This window comes from Leuciscus leuciscus (assembly GCF_965113295.1).
Source record: "Leuciscus leuciscus genome assembly, chromosome: 20".
Lineage (NCBI taxonomy): Eukaryota > Metazoa > Chordata > Actinopteri > Cypriniformes > Leuciscidae > Leuciscus > Leuciscus leuciscus.
This window is the reverse complement of record NC_138744.1, coordinates 7,715,501-7,740,019: the sequence shown is the minus strand read 5'-3', so window position 1 is coordinate 7,740,019 and position 24,519 is coordinate 7,715,501. Positions and strand designations below refer to the sequence as shown.

Here is a 24,519-nt window from a genome sequence, read left to right as displayed (position 1 = left end):
AGTCAAAAAAAAAAAAAATCTGCAATGAATTTGCACATAGAAAGAAAATGTCTGTGTGACAAATCTACGATAAATCATACAACTCAAGCAGCAATTGTGAATCAACTGTTAAGCAGATGAAGTTATTATAAGAGGAATGAAGTGGAAGATTTAGTCAGCTCGAGCTCTCATGAGGACGACATCTCTCCGTAATGGACGAGAATATCAGCGGCCATATCAGTTGTTAGTACAACTCACTTCCCGAGATGGCGGGGATATGTGGACAGATCTCGGGTCCTGCAGACACACGCACAGCACTAGAGAGAAATAACAACAGCGCTGGAGTGAGACGGGGCTACACGTGTATGACAGGGACAGAGGAGACATGGGAGCATCCGGACGTGTCTGTCTGTGTGGTTTCCACTGTCTCACTCTCAAATCCTTTCATTTGTGAAATGAGACATTTGTGATGGTGTTTCTAGTGCTAACAGCTGGAGGGATGTGTTTCTGCCTGATCAGTGGTCTAGATGGAGCACAGCCCTCTGAGTTTTGACGAAAGCTTTGAACGACGTGCACTACACCTTTCCTCTGGCCTTTTCATTCCCTCATCTGTAGAGAATAGAGATCAAACACACATGCACCTTGCGAATGCACATTAGCAGCATTATAAACAACAACTGCAACTCCTTGAGCTCTCAGCTTTCTTTTTGGCTAGCTGTCTGGAGCCCAGCCCTCCAGCTCCTGAGTGCTCCCACTAAAAGCCCCTTTCCTTCCTCACACAGATGCTAATGCACGGATAATGAGATTGGTGAGAGGCTGATAGAGGCTCAGAGATACTAACATTCTGACTACATCACCCATAATTCAATTGGGCCAGCTTGGCCTTTTTCCTTTTGTTTGCGAGCTGGAGGTTTTAAGGCCACACCACTCCCACATCCTCCTCCTCATCTCTGGCTGTGTTCGGAATAGCATACTATACAGGGGCGTCATGCAGATATTTTTTTGAAAGGGAACCAGTGCAATTCCAAATTTGCATCCAAAGTGAGAAAGAAAGACATTTGAACAACTTACAGTAGTTGTTCATACTTCATTTGTCTTAAAAATCTGAGAAAGCACATACCCCCTCTGTTTAAATGGGCTAAATAATATACTCATACTATTTTAGCATTAAACAGTATGTAGACTCTGCACAGTATACTAATTTTCAGATGCTGTGTACAAACAGAACATACTAAATGGGATAATGTATTCCATAATGCACTCTTCCACTTCCATTTTCAGTGCGACACTGAGAAGCAATATAAACAGTGATTCCGAATACTTCATTATTTGATCTTAAAACAAAATTTACACAAATTATATTTAAATGCTAAAATAACCATTTATACTCTACCGTTCAAAAGTTCAGGGTTTACACACATAATTCTTCACAGATGAGGCAATACCAGAATGCATTAGAACATGGAAAAACATACTAATGAAAAGAAATGCTGATTAAATATATTTGAACTTCAATATCATTGCTAAAAGTAGTTAAAAATCTAATTAGAAACGGATTATTTTACCCAATGTTGGATTTTTTATGTATTTAATGTACACTACCATTCAAAAGTTTAGTGTCAGTGAGATTTTTTTTAAAGAAATTAATACTTTTAACTAGTATGTATGAAACTGATAAGTGACAGTACATACGTTTACATAGTTATAAAATATTAGAATTTCAAATAAACACTGTTCTTTAGAACCTTCTATTCATCAAAAGAATACTGAGAAAAAATGTATCACGGTTTTCACAAAAGTTTTAAACAGTACTGCTGTTTTCAACATTGATAATAATAAGAAATGTATCTTGAGAACCAATTCAGCATATTAGAATTATTTCTGAAGGATCATGTGACACTGAAGATTGGAGTAATGACGATGAAAATTCAGCATTGCCATCACAAGAGTAAATTACATTTTTACTACATTTTACAGCATTTCTTTAAAAAAATTGTAATAATATTTCACAATATTACTGATTTTACAGTATTTTTTAACAAATAAATGCAGCCTTAGTGAGCATAAGAGTAATTATGAAACAGCAAGTACTTGTGGTAAAATTATATATACTACGTGTCTGAAATGTATTACATAACATGTTCAGTTTCACAGTTAAATAGTAGTAGGCTGTTGACTCAGTATGCAGTACAATATGCAGTATACCAATCTTCTGCAAGTAAACCGCACACAAAAAACACTATCGAGAACAACAAAGTAGATGCAGACCGCTCGATGGTGTTTTAGGCCCCCAATGGCTCCTTAGAGGCAGCTAACCCTACCCTCAACCTTAAACCTACCCATCCCCTCGCTGCCTGGAAGGCGCCGTTGGGGGCTTAAAACACCAAGTGCCATGCAGACCACACATTAGGGATGTTTCAAGAAGTTAATCAACCTATTATAACAACAACAATTAAACAAAAAATGTGGTTAAAAATAAAGACAAACCAAACTGGGAGAGTTCCTCTGAAACATAGTCCATATCCCAGAACCCTTACAAAGCTTTGAGTTACAAAACCCTGAGAACAAGACATTGGCAACAGACTTTCATGGATCAATTTCATATTGGACTCTACCGGTGTGCCTGTGTTTTTTTTGTTTTGTTTTTTCGCCGCAGTATCATAGGCAAGAGGAAGGCGCATTATGTTATACAAATCATCTGTGAGTGAAAGGGAGTGAGAAGCCACCATTTTATATAACCGGAATGTGCCTGGTGCTTATTGCTTCCCGAGCCCATTTCGCTGTGTCGCAATAGATCTCGTTTATGCTTTCGCTGTCCTGTGTTCTGCTTTGTCCATTACTTTCCCCGGCGAGACAACTACAAAAAAACAAGGCATCTGTTTTCAATCACTGTGGACCCACACCAAAACCGAACGGCAAGAACACAACGCAGCACACACACAGAGACGGCGAGCCCATGGAGAGGGAAACACACTTCACAGAACATTTAGGAAATGGGAATTTGATGTCAATGGTGGAAGACAAAGAGCAATCACTTTTTTTCCTTTTTCTTTCCCCACCCCCCCACTCTTTCCGGCCCCATAACGAGAAGAATAATCTCGAAGCGATGGTTGTTGGATTTTTAAACACGACACGGTGTTGGATTTCAGTGGTTTGCTTTTATTATACATAAAGTATGTACACTTAGGGAAAAGACGAACATTACATTTCTCATCTCATCAATTTTTTGCCTGGTGAGTGACTTGTACTGAGAACAGTTAGGAAGTTCTGCGCTATGCTTTGCTAAGCAACTACAAAAGGTAATTTGCTTGTATAAAGACTTAATACAGCTTCTTTGTCTTTGGCTTAGCATTCGATATCCCCTGAGAATATCGAACTCTAACAAATAAGAAAGCGTTCCCATAGCAAGCTACATAAACATGACTCTGATGTTAGAACCATCAAATGCAATAATAAATGAAAGATTTTACATTCTACAAGATTTTAAAAGGCAAGCATCACTGCAACTTCCGCTATTATAGAGTACGGGTCCTTTTAAAGTATTAAGCTTCAGCCTGAACCATTTGTACTACAATCATAAATGATAACTCAAATCTTGCAGCTTGTCGAGGAGAGGTGTGCTATACTTATCGAGGAAATCAAACTTCAAGTTTTCATCTGGCAAATGATTAAAAAAAAAACAGGCAAAAAGCCCTTGATGCTCCTCTAACTTTTGATCACCTAGAACCTATCCACAATATATTAATGTGAGAGTGTTTGTGTGTGTATTTTATATATAAGCATTAAAATGTAAAGTATGAACATTTAAAATAAATTATTTAAATTATTTTATATATATATATATTTATAAACACACACACACACACATATACAGACACATTAGTCATAACATTGAATATTATCATGAAAATTATTTCAAATCTCAAACCTGCACACACTACAAGATTTGAAAATCTTGCCGCATCAAACACTACAAGACATTCTTAAGATTATCATGCCAGATTTAGCACCTCACGTGATCTCACAGGGAAAAGATGTAAACAAATTGGATACTGTGTCGTGGCAACTTGCAGTATACATTATATGAGGAGCGATTATAAAGGCAGCTGTGTTGTTGCCACATCTCGAGCAGCAGTTCCTCCATCTCCGTTGTCCACCGGACTCGCACAGCTGCTTTTTGTTTTGCGGCTGCCATTTCAAAAGTTTCATCACTTCCGTCTCCTTGTAAATTAAGATTTGATCTGTAAACGCCTCACATTAACATATTATCTGGGCTGAACATCGGAACCGACTGATGCCCCGGGGGCCATTTTGGGGGACCAATCGGGCATAAATCGGCCTGAAACTCCTGTAGTCTGAGCCCGGTTTTAGCAAACTCACTGCAAACCCCAGCTGCCAGCCTAGCATCATTGCAGTGTTTGTTCCCTGGGCAAGCACCACTCACTTTCTACAGAAAGGAATAAAAGTAGAGTTTAATAGAGTAGCTGAATGAAAAAAATCAAGCTTTGCAGGAAAAAGCTGGATTCAGGCAATTCAGCTAAACTAGTGTGCTCCAAGGTTCCCTAACTCTCAGGCTAAACGTAAATGTGTCTGTGTGCGTGTCTGTATGTGTGTGTGTGTGTGTATGGAAGACCTGCCAGTCACCCAGCAGTAGGAATCTTTGCGACAGGTGCAGCTCAGACTCCCACAGCGTAATTCACGTCTGGGCTTAAGGTGTGATGGGGACTGGCAAACACACACACACACACACACACACACACACACACACACACACACACACACACACACACACACACACACACACACACACTCTAATTACCAACCTGACCTTGGTTAGGTTATTACGAGTACCTTCTACTGCAGGGAACGCTTTTCCCTGCAACTTTTCGGGCAGAACGAAAACATGAATGTGGAAACCGCCGAGGTTATGTGAAGAAATGAATAGTCCACTCACAGCAGACAGAAAAGGGGAAACAATTTAACTTCAATTTGAAGTTGTTGCACTGGTTTATTCATACGAGGTGTCCGTGAGGATGGAAAGGCCGCCTTCTTTAAGGAGCAATTATTCACCCTCATTTAGCGTCACCGGAACGCCGTGACACAAGCAAAATTGAGAACGGAGAAGAATGAGAGCATTTACCACACTTCCTCTCATATAATACCCTGAGGGAAGTTTTTCCGCCTCCTGCTATATGGCTATATTAAAAACAAAACCATTTCAAGCATGAGAATATGCTTCAAGAAAGCAATGCTACTAAGTCATGAAGGTAATACAATTACAGTTTGCAAAGACATGTAAATACACACTCGTGCACACAATGCAAATCTCTTTGCAGGCATAAAAAGAAAAGACCTTCACTTGCACGCACGCACGCACACACACACACACACACACACCCTCACAATATTATCTGAGCGTTCACAGTTATTCAGATGGCCTGGGGAAAGAAATCGTAATGGAAGCCAAAGGTGCAGCAAAACCTGTAATATTACCACTTTGCTGCTGCTCATAAAAAGCCAAAGACCAACTGAACTCTCACATACACATTCAGACAGACTAGTTTAATCCAAAAGTTACATAATGTAATGCTAATGAGGACAGTCTGGCCATCTAAAGTTGTTAAATTACTGAAAGATGACTGCGGTATCAATAAAAGATTACTAACATTACATTTTTAAATGCTAATGCTAACGTTTCAAGTACTGATTCGAATCAAGAGCGAATTTTAATTTACATTTTTATAGCCTCATCACACAACACCAAAAGTCTAGACTTGCATTTACATATTCAAAGCTCTGAGCTGATGCTCAGGATAGCCTCTGGAATGGCACTCAGGTCCATGTTCCTTCCCATCCATGGCGGTAAATGCCACCAGATAGTTCTAATACAACAAGGAACAAATTTGCTTGTATTCTTGTTCTCTCTTTTCAGTACTTTTCTGCATTCGTACTTCTGTCCTAGTGTCCTAGTTTCCGTTATTTACGCATGCATGGTGAAACGATTATTCTTGACTATTGTATGATAAACTATTTAGGATGTTCCTAATTGCGTTTTATAAATATGTCATTCTGGAGCAGCTGAGGCCAAAACTGACGGTATGACAGCATAAAATAAACACACATAAGCCCAATTCAGACTCCTCCCTGAGAAAAGTTAGGTAAGTTTGTGTTCCACGGAGATATACTTTGTGATTTTAATCCTGTCTGATTTAAGCATGTCTGTGTTTTCCTCATACAAAATATTACAAAATAATAATAATAATAAAAAAAAGGAAATACCTGCATTTTTTCGGCTAACTCCTCTGAGAAATCTAATCCTACCCAGTGAGGAATGTCTGTGATTATGGTTTATTATTTTCATAATGATTCTCCTCATTATTTTGACATTAGTTGAACACAGCACTGCCTTGTGCACCTTCATTATGTATTTAGACCTCCAGTCACTCAAAATGATGGTTCAAACACTGGTGTCATCCCATCCTATGCAAAAAAGAAAATGAAATCAAGAAGCAGTTCAATCACTGAAACTGCTCAGAATGGCCACAACAGGTACAAGCTTAAAATCATTTCCTTTCCTTCATTATATATGCATGTTATAATTACACAAGGTCTTGTTTTAATTGGTTTCATGATGCACACACCTTGAACCTGAAACCAAACATGAAATCAAAAACTTGTAATGCAAATGTCATTTAGAAAACCAACCCCATCAAAACTGTGTTATACACACAAAAAAACACAGACTTTCTGGAATCCAGGTACAATCTGTCTAGATGGCAACTCTGAATTTTTCCCAGTGATGACAAAGTAGGCCACACAATGTCTTTGATCATTTTATTCTCCTTTCTTTCATTTGTTACTTGTCCATCACGGGAAGAATAAATTTCAGAAAACAATACAACACACCAATAGCACTCAAACAAAGAGCCCTCAACCGGAGACTCTGAGAACATTTGACATTTTACATGATGATTCTATTCCATTCTCCATTCGTAGAAAGATTCCGGCAAAAATGAGTTTACACAGGGTGGAAACTCAAACCAAAGTCCTCTCTTGGGAAATACATACAAACATGCATTACCAGCAGGCATGTGGAAACACAAAGTGTATGTGGAGATGTTCAGATGTGAAGGACATGTCTGCAGGCAACAACTCGAACAATTCACACACACTTTCTCTGCTTCTCCTTTGTACCAGTTATGCAGTTAACGTATGTGTAACAATTTACATAAATACTGCCTCATGAATAATTAATCTCCTCACAATTACTGCATTACATACTAGCACCTCATTACGGCATCATAATTATAACGCATTCCTGCCAAACAAATTCCCTGCTTGAGGCAAACTAGTTTTGTTTGTTTAAACGTGAGAAATAAAAGTCTTTACTTTTCTTTATTAGAAGTGCTAAGAGACATTGTTAATTTAGTTAATTTAGACAAAATCAGACACAATAAGAATGTCACAGCAGGACCAGCACAACAAACAAGCGCAGAAAGGACTAGAAGTTTGAATAGCATCCATATAATGATGTAATGAAAACCAAAAAAAATCAAAAAAAGGTTTCTTTAAAAACCCACAACAATTAGACAGTAAATGTTCATTAAACTGATTTCAGACTGCAGTATACACACAATAATAAGTTTAAATAATAATAATTAATAATAACTTTTACATTCTTTTAAAAAGAATGTACCGTAAAAAAAATAAAAAATATAATGTGTGTAACACCTCTAACGTAAACCTGTCAATTTTCCTATAACAAGCACAGTTGATAATATAAAGCCAGTTTATTGCTTATTTCTTCAATAAATCAACAGAGACTTATAAAATGACATTTTCTGGAGACAGATTTTTATACTGTCCATTTACAGGGGCCATATTTTTTCTTAGATTAGCATACACCATTTCAATTCACATCACTCTGTGGCATTAATGCATGTTCCTGTCCCATAAATATTTCAACACTAAAGTATTCTACAATCCTCTGAGGTATACATTTCATTGCGAAATATTACAAATGTATATCTTTGAATATCTAAAGGTGAACATAAACACTAGATGGGTTTGTTTGCATCTTCGTATCTTGAGCTCTCATGAATATGTCGTTTCATATCCTTCCATTTTTCTCTACAACACCCAGGAATCACATTTTGACCTTGTAGACATTCTCCACAATAGGCAGCAAACAGCACAGGAGAAGGTTGATACATTGGTGAAATAAGTTTAAGAGGCTAGTTTTGTTGCTCAGAGGCACTGTTAAAGTGAGAGAATTCTTAATGAAAACAGGTTTAATAGGGCAGAGGGAAACTCTTCGATTACATTCCTGTTTAATTTAATGAGCCTTAAGCCAAGCGATTTAGTTCTTTTAATTGCCCTTCTCTCATTGTTAAAAAGACGTATGTGGCCATCTTCTGCAGCGTAAATTCCTCTGAATAACAGTTTAGTTTCGGTTTCTTCAACCAAGGAAGGACTGAACGGTTCTTTCTGTTCCTCTTGAATTCCACTAAAACAGCACAGCACGGTGAAAATTCAATTTGAAAATAACTTTGGATGTTTAGATTACACAGCTATTTCCATGAAATTCATATTCAGACAGAGAGAAAATAAATGGAGCATCAGCTCTGACTGGTTTTTAATGAAGCGGGTGCTGGTGGGCGGGAACATTGCTGATTGGCTTATTCTACAAACCAATCACTATTTAACTCTAGGTGGCTAATCAAATTATTCTTCCTCATAAAACTCAAATTTCCAGCTAAAATGAGACTTAAATAACAGCCTTGCTCAAAAAACTAGAGAGCTGCCTGGCTGTCTCTAGTAATAAAAAAAATTTAAATTCAACAACCTTTAAGCAAGATACACTACACAAATTCACATACCATAAACATAACATTCACATAAAACATAAGAATAGATCAGTGGTATAAATGCATTTCTGTCATGTCAACTTTCTGAGAGATTGGCATGATAATGGTAATAGATATTGGTAATGGTAATGTATTTGTTCTTGGTGGAATAGATCTGCTACGCTGCTTCTGCTGCAGAGCAAGTGCTGAGAGTTGTTACTGCCAATTCATTCACAGACATTGCTGTAAGCATGTACAGTAAGACATGCTGCTGTAGCTGCACATGTAACATACATGAATTAACCCCCGTAGCAGATCTATACAGGTGGAGCTGGGGAAGGTGGAGGGTTTCTGGAAGTGTGCTGCAGACTGCTAACCGCAACACTACCAGTATTTGAATGTTGAGCCACAGCTCATTGGCCGCTGATGCAACAGCAACCAATCACACACATGCCTGGTGTGCAAGAACAGTCATGTGACATGCGTTTTCAGTCATGTAGTGTGGACGGAGATCGTTTCTGAAACGCAACTCTTCTGTTGTAAATGTCCCAAATGGGAGAGGGTGTGCAATTTTCAAAGAGTTTAATTAAACGTTCATGTTATATATTTTGTTTGCATTTGTGAGTTAATAAAAATTTAACTGGCTGTGTAAACTTGGCACATAATCTCGAAATAATCGATAAATCAATAGATATAGCCCTGAATCGAATCGAATCGTATCGCAGAATTTTTTGAGGTATCGGCAAATATCGTATCGCTGGCTGAGAGATTTGATTTCATACTGTATCGTGATGAACAGTCCGATTTACACCCCAAGTGAGCATCGAGTCTGAGGAGGTGTCGGGGCAAACAGCTCTCTCCAATATTTAGAATTTGTACTGCAGTACCCATTTCAATCGCTAGCTGTCAATACTACATACTGCACCTTTAACTGCTCCTTTTACCTTTTACTGTTGCTGAAACAGTTTTAGCCTGTAAGCTGACCACACTAAAAAGCAACGGCCAGGGTTAAGCGCAATAGAAAGTATTTGTAGCATAAGTGTGTTGAACTAACTTCAACCTTTTTTTTATCGAAATTATTTTCTGTGGTAATTGACCTTAAGCAACAAAGGCTGTTGATTGAGTTCAATTTAAATGGTAAATTCTATTACTCTGACCACAGGAAACATGCAAACATGAGCTAAAACACTCTCTTTCTCTCTTTCACTCCCTGCTCCCTCTCCTCCTCTCTGTAAGATGACCTGTCTGTTTCATACGAGGCCTGCTGCGTTGCAGAGAGCTCTGACAGGCATGCATGTAAATGGGATACACAGATACACAAACCATCTGCATCCTGACAGACTGCAAGCTTATGAATATTAGAGGACAGATGCTTTAAACAACTGTGCGTGCATCTGAATGCACACACTGGACATTAAGCTACATTTCCATTTCCACCACTTCCAGAGAATCATACCTATACTTATTCACCATCACAGCTGTCATCATCTTCTCTATAATCATTATTATCATCAGTGACACCATAATCAGAAATATAGTAGCAACATACATCTGTTGATTTTTTTTAAAACCAGCCTAAGGTGGTTCACTAGTCTTAGCTGGTTTAAACTGGTCTAGCTGGTCTGCCAGTCTTGTCAAACTGTTGTTTATCTAATCTAGCTGGGCATCCAGCCTGACAACCCCTCTAAACCCATCAAACCAGACAATTTTTTTTTTTATCATTTAGCTTTCTCTCATTAACAGTATTGGTTCAATCTAACACAATTTCCTAACACGCTTCTATTTTCCTCATGGCGCACTGGGTACTTCCACTCACAGTGACATTTCATTGGTACAAAATCTACTCCACATTACTGTATATTAAACATCAAAGTTATGGGACAGTGATTGTGTCGTTTCACACAATATTTCTCATGCTGCTGGGAAAAAAAGACTTGATGCTAGAAATATGCCACTGTGCACCTGGTTTAGACATGGTGTAAAGCCTAGCTTACCTTTGCCATCTGTGCCTGCACGCCACTGGCCTTCAGGGACGCTACAGCTTTCTGCGCCGCCGCCGGACTGTCGAAATCCACAAAGCCATATCCTACACACACACACACACACACACACACGTACAGAGTAAGAGTGAGATAAGAGATATTTATATACATTATAAGACACATATTTTTGCCAAAAACTGAAGAATTCTTTATCAGACATTAATCAGACCATATCAGACACATTTATCAGATTCAAAACTCATGGGTCAAAACAAGACCGCTCTGTTGTTTGTCTTATCATGCTGATCGTGGCGACACAAGAGAGTCTGCATGTTTGAGCACAGCCGCTTGTGTCTGTGTGTGTGCTTGGGGAGACAGGAAACGGCCATTTTGTTCAAGGCTCATGCTTGTCAACTATTTCCTCAGTAACAGGACAGAGAAGGGTTCAGCCTGACCTCACCCCTGCTGGAAAATCCAGCTTAAAGGAAGAGTTCAGCCAAAAATTAACATTCTATTATTATGTAATCACATTTACTTCATTCCAAATTCATATGATTTCCTTTGTGGAAAGCAAAACGTGCATTTTTTACATTTATTGTACAATGACAACACTTTTAAATATAATAAAAGAGAAAAACTATAATTCACGCACTATATTCCAAGTCTTTAAAGTCATACGATAGCTTTGTCTGTTGAACAGATAAAAAGTTAAGCAGTTAATCACTGCTCTTATTGCCACGTTCATTAGAGTTCTTGAGCATTTTTTTCAAATTTGATTCAGTGATTCAATGAATCGGTTGATCCAGTTAACAAAACTGGACTAAATCGTTGCATCCCAAATGACGAACTATACTCTACGCACTATGTACTGTAGTGTATACATTTTATAAGGTTATTTTGTCATTCAACATCGTAGCATAGCCCCTCCCCCTCCGTTACGTAATTAAAGCTGTGACAGTTGAGCGCATGGAGTGTCCAACATTCCACACATTGCTTTTTCATTTAAGTGCATCATGCGGGCATTACAAAGTGCACTTTTTCTAATTGTAATTTTACACACACTATTTATACTACAAAATGGCATAGAATAGTGCAAGTTTTTTTGACAATCTACAGCTCACTCACTTTGTGGGGACTCTCCATAGACTTAATGGTTTTTATACTGTACAAACTGTATATTCTGTCTCCTTACACTAACCCTACCCCTAAACCTACCCATCAGAGAAAACTTTCTGCATTTTTACATTTCCAAAAAAACTCATTTTGTATGATTTATAAGCTTGTTTACCCATGGGGACCTCAATTTAGGTCCCCACTGTGACACGAGTCCCTATGAGTCTGTGTGCATTCAGGTTGAAGTCCCCACTGGGATAGAAAAACATGAACACACACACACACACACACACACACACATATATTTTGTGGTTATTGATCAGGAGTTCAGGGCCCACTAGGGGGCCTCAGCAAACTTCCAAGTATTTAAATTAATAAAAAAAGAAAAAAACTTTTTCCCCTCAATTTATTTCTGTCCCCCCCCCCCTCCCTCAATATCTATTGTTTTTATTGAAGAACTCTTAAAAAAAATGTGGTTAGTCAATTTAATATAAAATACTATTTTCTGTTAATACAACAGTTTGAAAATAAGCAGTTTTGCCATAAGAGACATACCTGAAATGTCTTAGACTGGGGTGGGTCAAAAAGTTTTAGAACACACTGATATATTTATATATATTAGGGCAGTCAAAAAGTAGTGTGTTCATTTTGCAATAAAAAAACAAAAAAACAATTACAGCTTCTGTAATTTTCAGCATCTGTTTTTTCTGTCATCCTTTGGCTGTGCTTCAGTACATGATCACGCTATCATTCATTTAAGTGCTATTAAACCATTCAAGTGCAATAAGACACACACCAAAAAAAAAAAAAAATATATATATATATATATACTGTATATATGCACACATGGTTCCTGGCAAACCAGCTAATAGCCAGCTTAGACCAGCAAGAAAGCAGTTACCCTGTTTTAAAACTCAGCTACTTTTCCAGTAGGGTCTATTCCGCCACCCAGCTCTTTAACCAAACATTTCTTTGGCAGCAAGCGAGATAGAAGATCCATGACTTCCTTTACGACATATCATATTAAAAACTGCAGTGGCGGAGGTTCTTAAAGACCCTCAGTACATTTGAGGCACATTTGAGGCAGTGTGTCTTCATTCGGCAGAGGCATTCTCACCATAAGCCTCTCTAAACTCTAAACACACACACACTCTCAAAGCCTGACTGACATTCGAAACCACAGATGGCAGAGCACAGAGCTTTGGAGAGCCCGCGAATGGTCCAAGCCAACAGCTCTATATGCCAGACATATGTGTTCATTTACGCACGCACACACACCTTACATATAGAACAACACGCCATCCGCTTTGAAGTCTCCCGGTAAACATGGATGTGAGAAGGAGAGGGAGAAAGATCTCTACAGCAGAGAAGAGAGCCATCCAGATGTTCCAAAGACTGCAGATGTTTCATAAGCCTAAAAAAACAGCGTGTGTGTGAAAAAGGATTTCCAGTAGACTGTTCTTGATCCAGAGAGAGGAACACTTTTGGTTTAAGAGATCGCTGCAAGCATTCCTGAGGTCACTGACCAAGAGAGCTAAACAGCAGCCATCAGGAAGTGGGCTGAGAAAGAGGTTTCAAGTTGAAGAATGCAGGGATCAATTTCTATTAACAATGTGACGCCCAGGACCGGAAAAGGCCTGAAAAGGAGCTTGATAAAGAGGTGAAAAAGATAAAAAAGAGCCTGTTTGTGTGTAGACATCACACAGATGAGGGTTTTGCCTGGAAGTGTTTTGGAAGCTTTTCGTAATTAAATCCATAAATACAAATGTGCATGAGTGGCCCTATTCTCATCCTTTCTTTTCTTTTGCCTCTCCGTATTTTTCCTTTGGATATCAAGACTGTGAGAAAAAAAAAAGCTGTGCACAATATCTTCTTCCTCTGCACATAATTCCAATTAGAAAAGGAAAGCGAGGTAGTGAAAGAGAAAGCTTGTTTGCGTGCTGGTGTGTTGTACAAAAATATTTACGCTCACTCCGTTTAATGAGAGGCTCGTGATTGAGTAAAAGAGAAAATCAAACACACCTTCAATGTTGCCCACAACCCCCACCACCTCCATTCTCTCCATCTGTCATTACGGACAAGGGGAAAAAACAGCTGTCTAAAACTGAATGTCTTTTTTTGCACAAACAAGTTCATAATTACAGAGTCTAGTTGCGTAATTCAAAACACACAAAGTAAACATGCATTTAAACGTGTGTTTAATGAACGGCCAACTACCCATGTAAGAAGAGTGATTCAAAACGTTGCGGAGCTTGATAACTTACGAATGATCTCCAGAAGCAAACGGACCGAACAAACTTGATTGTAAACAACTCTCGGTGGTTTACTCCATCATATGGAATTAATCTATGGCAGATAGGCCTGTAATTGCGATCAATTAACATATCTTTGAAATGAATACTGCATATCCTGTGCAAAAAAAGAAAGAAAAAGAAAAAAGGACGGCGTAGAAGCAAGCAGAACAAACATAAGTAGATTCAGCAAAGCCGTGAATGAAGCGAATCCATCTTTTTGTTCGTTTCCTGTCTGATATCCTTGGCTCCCATAAGTCCTGGCTGGAAGCCCATCAGGGTGGAGGAGCCTGGCAGAGTAGGAGGGCAGTTAACTCCAGGAAGTGGAAGTCCTCTAAAGCCTGGAGTGGTTTCCTCTGCTTCCCAAACACCCCCTCCCTCCCCTTCCCATGTGGGCATTAATACTCATTTTCGGACATATTAGATGTGCCTTCAGAGAGAAAGCATGACAAAGAGATGTATACGTACACACAAAACAGGAGAAAAACCTGCAGAAGCCAGTTTGGCAGATTGTGTAGGAAGAGAGGCTGTTTATTTACAGCACTGGCTGAGTGTTTCCTGAAAAGAGGCTGTCTGCTAAATCATCAATTTCAGCCGGACGCTTCCTTCGCCCCATGGCTATTTTTAAACCCCCACGACTAGGCCCCGGACTTTTCAAATCAACACAGGAGGAACCCTGTGCTTTTCCTTGCCATGGCTAACCCTGTTAGTCACGCTAACGTCTTATCCGGTTGTAAAGACTTCACCCACAATCACGCTAACACTTTTCCGCCTCTAAAGATCATCCAGACAATCTCCCGACTAATCTGACTCAAAAGCGGTCATTTTATGAGGATTATTGATTATTTTAAGTGAGACTGTGAATGCTCTGTGAGCATGTTTTTAATTCAAACCGATATTGACTGCGGCACTCACCTTTGCACTGGTTGGTGTTTTTGTCCAGGATTGCCTTTGTTGACACTATTTTTCCATACCTGCAGAGGACAAAGAGAACAACAGGGTCAGCTCAAATGAAAGAACATCAAGTGCATTTCAATGTATTACATGAAACGTGGGCAAAACTTTTTTATTGTCTTTTTAGTCATTTTGATTTCCACCATATCGCAAATTATGTGTTGTGTTTGGTTACATTACCTGGTGGGAATAATGGAAATAAATTTTTTAACCTTTTTTAGAATAAAATAGGATAATCTTGCCAATTTTAATGTCATAGTTATTTAATGCATGCAATATTTTCACACTTTTGCATAATTTGGATTACTCCATAAATGTATTCATTTAAAAATTCAGAAAACAATGACACTGTTTATAAGTATAAATATATGATGTTATTTTGAAAAAATGTAATATTTATATGATGGTCTTTCATATTTTAAAGTCGAAATGAAACAGATTTCTTCCATACGGTGATGCACATCTGAGTGTAATGGATGATCAAAAAGAAATGTAGGGCAGCGATGATTACAGTCCATTGTAAAAAGCGATGTGAGCTTAAGCGGACTAAATGATTGGAAAAAGTCAAGCATTCATCACCAGAAAGTCTGATCAAAATAAAAATAAAACATACATGGATGAATCATTCACAATAAGATCAATAACATTTATTTATTAAGTAGATTTTGGGAATTTCCATCGGGGTCTGGGACAGTTTTAAAGTGACCTTCAATTGACAAAAAGAAAGTTCAAATTTGTTAGTTGATAAAAGTCAACCCCTGGGACATACAAGTGCCTGAACTTGATGAAAAACCCTAGTGTAATCTTTGCTCGGAACTTAATTAAAAAGTTTGAGCCTAACTCAAAGAGTAGGTTTAATAAGGTTTAGCTTAGCTTCATTAAAACTCTTGACGAAAGGATCTACATCGATACATCAATAAATTCCTTAACAGGACACCGTAAACAAGGAGAGGTTGATTTTGGGCGCAGGATGTGAGTTTCAAACCCCAGTGATTTAATTAAACATTGGAAGCATCACAGAGCACCAATCTACACCACAAAAATCCCCACCCTCGTTTTCACTTTTTCCCCTTCGCTCACAGCACTGACTACTCTTGTATTCTTGTAATAATCTTTCTCTTTTTTCTCTCTCTACTCCACAAAACCCCTATTCACATAGCGAAATCAGTCTTGTCGCAGAAACACGAAAGTGTCTGCAATGAATCCCCTTCCCCTCTGCAGTCCCTCTTTTCCCCTATTCCTCCCCTACCGCCTGCCTTCCATCCACGATGGAGGTAATAAAGTTACTTATCGCTTCCGTCTCCGCCTGAAGACTGGGAAGACTGATATAATCGTGGAGCTCCTGATGTGACTTTTTTAATTAATATTTAATGCGGCTCCCACCTCCAGGTAAAAGCGGGAGACTATATTACCCACCTTTATAAGGATGGAGGCGTTTAATAAGGGAAAGATCATTTTACTGTCACCGTGAGAAGCGGCATCCCATCGAGGCATTGTGTCGCTGATGTCTGGAAAATGGCAGCTAATTCAGCTTCAACTGCACAGCTTTACAGAAGAAATACAAATAATTATCATAAGCCGCTGTAGAACTACGAGGTTGATAGCAGAAAAAACAATTGTCGTTCGAGGTTTCGTGTGAACTTTATCAACAAAGTCTTCTGCAATTCACACCATAACACAGAGTAAGTGTGGGCGGATGTTTTTTGCGAAAAACGGATAATCACAACTCTGGGATTGCAGAGACTCATTATAGAAACAATACTGGTTTTGTTTGATTTTTTTTCGTCAATATGGTTTGTCAGTAAACAAAGTTGAAACTCGGGGGATGAGAGAAACCACAAAACAGAGACTTGAAGACATGAAAATGCGGAGCTCTGCTGGAGAAAGCATGTAGCGGACCAATGTGAGGGAAACACATGAGAACCATTTGACTCGAACGCTTGATTTGCTGCCATTTCATCTTGCAAAACAAGTGGTTGGACAAACACAGGCGTCTCAGATGAGTGAGTGGGTCGGGGGTGGAGCTGAGAGAGGAATGTAGTCAACATAGCTGGCAACGTTTCCGCAAGCCCGTGCCATGCCTCGGTCATGCACACGGATGTCTCACTAACACGAAACTCACGAACAGGAAGGTTTCCTCACAAGCATAGGCGTAGATTCATTCTCCTAGAGCCAATAAGGGATGTAGGGAGTGAAATGTCCCCCTAATCATTTGTCTGTCTTGTTTTGTTTGTTTAGATGCTGTTAAATGAAGCATTGAGAACTACTGAGGTGGGATAAATGTTCAATAGATGGAGTCTGTGGTTGAGATTTATAAGTTACAAAATTAAAGTCTTTGTTGAAACCTCAAACACTTTAATGACCCCAATGCCGTACTTTCTGGTTAACGTAATGTTCTTTCGGATCATTTGTCAGGATGACACAGCTAACATTGCAGCCAAAGGTGGAGGAGCTCACTGTGAGAACATCTGGCTAAGTGTCCTGATCACTCTCACTCTAAACAATGAACATCAGGGTAGTTTAAAGTTGATGGAGAGCACTGATGCCGGCATGTGACTTTACTCTACACAGGCTAAAAGTGCATTACGGACAATTGACATGTACTGTATGTACTTGCTCAATAATGTAATTGTGGGTGTTTTTTGTTCTTTTTTTGTTTGTTATAATTTTTACCCCCCCAAATCTTCTATAGTTCTGTCATCAGTTACATACCCTCATGTTATTCTTATTTCAAATGCACATGTAATGTTTTTCTATGGAATACAAAACAAGATTTATTTACTTTTTTAAATCTTATCTTCAAAACTAATTGAGAGGGAGTACATTATGACAGAATATTATTTTTGGGTGGGGAACTATTCCTTTAATGCGGTCTTATAGTCATTAGCTCCCAAAGATGCACTAGCATTGCATGCATTTCATTACAGTATGCACATGTGTAAAATTCATGCTGGCAAATTTCCAGTGTTATCAGTCACACTAATGAAGTGCTGAACACTTTTTTAAATGGGTTGCATTTCAAGATTATTGCCGATCAGCTTAAAAACTTTCTATGGATGCTGACTCTTGATGAATAACAAGATTCAAGTGTGTTTACTAGCTTAAAACTTTCAGAACCACAAGCATGGAGTTCCCCTCATGGATGTCTGGAGTGCCAAGAATTTGACCTTACATAGCATCAAGCCAAAGAGCTAAATGGTTTACAGTGAGAGAAGTCGCATGTTACAATATTAGTAAACAATCTACTTTATGATATACAGCAAAATTATACTCAATAACTCAAGGACAAAAATAGCATATTGCATCATGTCCCAGCCATTCCAAACACAACAGAGCTGCAAATCACATAAATCTCATTCATATTAACTTGACTTTTTGTTCTATTCAGCCATGACTGACAACAATATAGTTTGCATATCAAGGCACTTTGTCGGTCGTTTGGTTTTTATTTTCAACAGTCTGCAATTGGTTAGCCTGGCCACAATGAAATCTCACTGGTCCAAAGTCCTGCTCTATACAGCTGTGTATTAAAGAAATAACCTATATACTTTCTACACCGCATTTCTGGTCCTATAGTGCAATGTTGCATAATCATAATAAAATAGCGCTACCCTAAAACGTCTTTCCTTTTTGCTGATGTCACCGATTGGATGTGATTTTGTTGATTTCAGTGATAGCAGATAAACTACATAGTGCTCAAATGTTGTCAAGTCAGAAAAGCCCCTTTCACACAGTGCGTTGATCCCGGAAAATTGCCATAAAATTGCCAGAGTGCCTTCTGAGTGAACGAAAACATGTTCCGGGATTGACTCCGGCATCGATCCCGGGATGGGGACCTAGTTACATTGTCGGGATCAGTCCCGGAACGCGCCCTGTGTGAACAAAATCTGTAATCAATGCTGTAAGGGGTGTGTTGTAGCGATGACGCTGAAGCTGAGATCATTCGCCAGCTTAAGTGAAACGGTACGTTGCGCTAATTTATGATCGAATCAGAAAAAAACATGCATGAACGTGGTTTCGCAGAAATCGCAGATCATAAGCAAACTTAAGACACTGCAGAGACATTACAAGTCACATCTTGACGGGATCTTTACGGGATGTGTTTGAACGCGAGCACAGATTCCGGAAAATCACTGGCATTGTGAATGAACCAAAATCAAACGATCACGGGACAAATCCCGGGACACATTATCAGTGTATTTTCTGGAATATTTGTGTGAAAGGGGCTAAAGAAAGAAAGAAAGAAAGAATGAAAGGAGGCAACAACGCCCTTACAATAACAGATTACCAGAGAGCTTTATTTAGACTGCTGATACCACACACACCAAAACCTTCAGTGAAAGACCACAGTTCAGCCAGTATGTGGGATCACAATGTTCTAACTCTGGTGATCTGGACGAAGGAACCTTCTCTCCACATTAACCAGAGCAGATCAGGTCCAAAAGAGAGGCCCACAAATGACACACACAGGATCACACACACGCCACCACCCTTTCCAACACAGCACACACTGAACCCTCTGAGTGCTTTAGTCAACCCACAAGCACACAAAATCAAATCAACAAGAACACAAGAAACTGTAAACACCACATGAGGTTAACCAAAACGCCTAGAACGACTTTCAATGAAGATAAATATATTTCGAGATCCACACACGCACTTTTGAAAGATCGCGACACGGCTCAACGTGCTGTGACAGCCCAAGCTGGGAGCAGATCCCAGCTGATTTGATCACCGTCAAGACAACACGTCTTGTGTACGAAGCTTTCAGCTGCAGTGTGTGAAGTGCTAATGACAGTTCTCAAAGGGCCGTCACACACTCTGATCTGTGTTTTTATTTTCCCCAGAGCACCGGCAGCCACGGATGCCGGACTGTTTGATGTCTCGTGCCGAGAGATGTGAACCAGCATTCTTTCAACTTCTATCCAGGTGGGTGTGTAGGATCTCTTAATTGGCTACCAATGCAGCTGTCTCGTCTGACACGCCGCTCGACACTTCAGCAGCGTAAGTTACAAGCATCTGATGTTTATTTGTACACTCGCTTGCACCACTGGAGTCAAGAAAGAAGCCCTGTGACTTTGCAAAAGGAGAATTCACTTTCCTGAAGTGCCATGACATTGATTGCATTTATAAAGCCTCATTCAAACTTGTTAGAAAGTACAATAATAAAAAAATAAGCCGAGGCAAGACTCAATATACATGCAAAATAACATGTAAAACGTTCAGAATGCAGCATTTTTGCTCACCACAGTCTCTCAAAAAAACTTAAAATTTACAGTAAAAAACGACTGCCTTTGTTGCAGAAATATATTAAAAAAGTACTTTTGATAATTATTTTGAATGAACATTGTAGGTACAAAAAAATGCAGTGGCAGAAATTGTCTAAGATAAAAAATTATATATATATATATATATATATATATATATATATATCAATTATTTTGAATGAATATTGTAGGTAAAAAAAAATGCAGTGACAGAAATCTTAAAAATATATATTTAAAAAAACTACAGTCTAAATTGTCTAAGATAAAAAAAATCTGTCCTAATCTGGGTTTGAGGTGATGACAAAAGTTTTTAGCTCACAACAAAAGATTGGACTCAAATGGCCCCACATATACATGTGTGTGTATGAGTCCAATCTTTTGTTGTGAGCTAAAAACTTTTGTCATCACCTCAAACCCAAATTAGGACAGAATATGAACATTCTTGCATAGTATTGCACACCAAACTAAAAATGTAGCATTAGACTAACACATCTCATATTACATTTTCTTGACCTTCTCTCACCAAGGACACCAAGTGAGCCAAGACTGCCACGGGTGTCCTATTATTCAGTCAGAGACGAAAGCGAGCGACGTGACTAACATTCGGTGAAGTTACCAAATGCAAAACGCTTCTTAAAATGTGTGTGTGAGCAACCTATTTGCAAGTGTGGCTGTGCAAAGTTAATCTTCGTTAAATCACCAACAATAAGTCTTCAAATCACACATGTAATCTGGCAGATTGTACTAGCAAATTGGAATCCTTTATTTGGGTACCTTACATTATTAGGGCACTTTATTTATTATTCATGGTAAATCTAGGTCTGTGTCCAAAACGCAACAGGAACCGTGCTAACAGGACAAGGCTTGCGTCACTTTTTTTTCTTGGTACCAGGGATTGCAAGCGAGTGTGTCTGTGGTTTGAACAGTCGAGGAGAGTTCAAAAAGATGACTGACACCTTCCTTGCTGTGCAACGTGATCTCATGAGTATTCGAATGTATTTTTACATAAAGTGTGGTTTCTACCAAAAGTACATTTATGTTTCCATAGACACTGAAACGTACATTATTGATAAATTGACAGCACCAAACGTAAATTATTTAAGTGTGAACAACATTACAGACGTACAAATGTGTACAAATCCTCATTCATGAATATTAAAATAGTGGTATTAATATTTTTATACTATTCAACTATCATATCAATGACTGTTTTCAGTCGCATTTATTAAACGATAACAAATTCTTATTAGAGGATTACATGATGTTAAACAAGACTACACTTTAAACCCTTAAAATAGCATTTCTGTAATCGTTTAACCAATATTTAGCATGGAATATTATAATTTTTTTTGCCGTGGGACACAAAAGGTGTTTTCGCAGTATAGCCTAGTCCTATGCTGTGACTTACAATAGAACCATAAAATACACCAAAAAAATTTACATAAATTCACAAAAGTAATACATTTTATTCATGCACTGTAATCCAAATTCCATTCTAAAAGAATCCATACAATTGTGAGGAACAAACTGAAATTCAAGCCTTGATTCAGTGATCTAATCTCCATTCCGTTCATTGACCGTAAATGTCAAATCGTTATAAATTTAAAAATTGCTGCCTCAAGAAGCTTTAGGACACATTTTATGGCAGTGATATCAAAAACTCATTGAGTCTCGCCTGCTTCATTACAGATTGTGACATGTCATGTTTTGGGTGACGTGCGTTTGAAAAGCGCACTTTCACGAAGTGGATTCGGATCAGATTTTCAGAGATTATTAACTTAAATTCTGCTCTGTAACTCACGCAAAACTATATACCGCCAGAGAGGACTGCGACTGCAACACCTTGTCATTTGGACTACTTTTGAATACATTATGGTGATCACAATTGTCTGTCTGTTATGTTTTTCTTTGTTACTCTACATATTTTTTAAGAAATGGTTATGGGTAGGTTTTGAGGTAGGAGCGGGATTGGTGTTTCAATATACAGTATATATTTTTAATGCTATATTGTTGTTAAAATAGTCATTTTTTACTTTTTTCTAAAATGTATCTAGAAAATAGTACAAGGGCAAAATCTTTATGATATAAATGATTCATAAATATGTAATGATGTTTACGTTTAAGTACTGTCAATACGTCCATATTGTACGTTTCAGCATCTATTCAAACGTACAAAAATGAAGACGCAGTTGTCTCAGAAGGCACTAGACAGCTGATATCAATAAAACAGAGCCAAATCCAGCCCAAAGGAACTTTATCCCGAGTGTTTAGGCACCTTTTGACAAAGCTTCCCACTTACTCTTCGTTTTCCACCTCAGACATATTGACAGGAGCTGTGTGATACAGAGCGAGACAGAGAGATTGAGTTTACAAAGACTTCAAGATGACTCTTGATGGCTAGCAGCTTTTTGGCCCTCATGCGCTCTTCTGAACATACCCAGAACAGTTGAGCTTCAAGAGGAGTCAGACACCCATCTGACCTTAGGTTAGGTCTGTATGCTGGAGACATGTTGCTGCTTTCAGGTTTTAAAAAAACAACAGCAGAGAGAAATAACTACAGATATTGCAGGAAAGTCTCATAAGGGAAACATCACTATAGAGACCTTCCTGCACTATCCTGCACCACGAAAACATTAAACCATTAAAGTTAACTGCAATAAAAAAATATTTAAAAAAATATTCAGGAAACAAATTTTACACTGGACATCAAGTAACAAAATTACAGGAGTAAACATGAAATGTATTAATAATAGTAATATAATGAACTGCTAAATGCAATAATATAAAAAATGCAGAAAGATCAAATGTATTTATAATTGAAAACTGTTATTTTTATTTGTAATATCATCACATTACAATTTTCACTGCATTTAAAAGAAATACTGCCTCACTGAGTATAAGTGCTGTCCCCAAACATCTAAACGGCAGAGTAAACTCACAATTATTCATTTAAAATGACAAAAAGCGTCATAATTGTTGTCCATAAACCTTGTGTGCTACTGTATATCTCAAGTCATTTGAAGCCATAGAGCAAACAGACAATTAAAGTGCCCCATTATGCTTTTTTAAAATATTTCCTTTCATGCAATGTGTAATATACCTGTTTGTGAATGTAAAAGGTCAGCAAAGTTCTAAAGATCAAAGTTATATATATAAACTTATTGTCTCCTAAAAGAATGCATCGATTCTGAACTGCCGAAACGAGTCACCTATTGTTGAAGACCTACAAAACAAAGTAAGGACCCTTTAAAATAGCATAATGGGGCACTTTAAGATGGTACTGGTGGTACTGGATAAAAGTGACATTTACATATGAGAGAGTGTAGGCCTACTTGAGATAGAGTTGATTCCGGCACCCTCCCTAAAAGCTTTTTGAAACATAACCTGTTTTGCACTACAGCAGCGACATTAATAAAACTGGAGTTAAAAAATATGAATTATGAATCCGTCTTCAAATCATTAGAAATACTAGCCTGCTTTTCACCCTGTGATTAGACATTTCTAAAGCGATGAGAAGGAGACATAAATCAAACTGTAGTCTAACTATGAAAAAGAAGACGACAGATGTATTGTAAGAAAGCAACACTTTGAAATAAAAACCGTGACCTGTTACTAGCCTTGTCACTGGCTCAGAAATGGTTTGCATGCTCTGGATGCCTGAGTTATTCGAGCCCAGGGGGGGCTCTGCCGACTGAAAATGAGATCCCACCCCAGAGGCTCCCCTAGATATGGCAGGCCTGTACACAAGGGCAATTCCTCCACTGGCTCAGTTAGTCAATCAGGCTGAGAGACAGAGAGCGAGGGAGGGGGGGTGTGGGGGGCTGCCATTTTGGGCAGCAAGCCTTGGATGCTTTTCAGTGAATATAAAATATATAAGATATTATATATAGATAAGGAATAGAGAATAAAACCATGAAAATGCCAAGATACTACTGGAAGCCATATAATAACATTCTGATCTTATACACACACACACACACACACACACACACACACACACACACACACACACACACACACACACACACACACACACACACACACACACACACACACACACACACACACACACACACACACACACACA

The 24,519-nt window shown here is 38.4% G+C and overlaps 1 protein-coding gene across 2 annotated transcripts in view; it reads right to left on the bottom strand.

Annotated features, from left to right (window-relative positions):
- rbms3 (RNA binding motif, single stranded interacting protein) overlaps window positions 1-24,519 on the bottom strand; it is a 140,468-nt gene that overhangs the window by 74,801 nt on the left and 41,148 nt on the right. For both annotated transcript variants that reach the window (XM_082149355.1, XM_082149354.1), the window contains exons 3-4: window positions 15,127-15,185; window positions 10,820-10,911 (exon numbers count right to left, since the gene is read on the bottom strand). In XM_082149355.1, coding sequence (XP_082005481.1) covers window positions 10,820-10,911; window positions 15,127-15,185 — 151 coding nt within the window. The remainder of the gene's footprint in view (window positions 1-10,819; window positions 10,912-15,126; window positions 15,186-24,519) is intronic.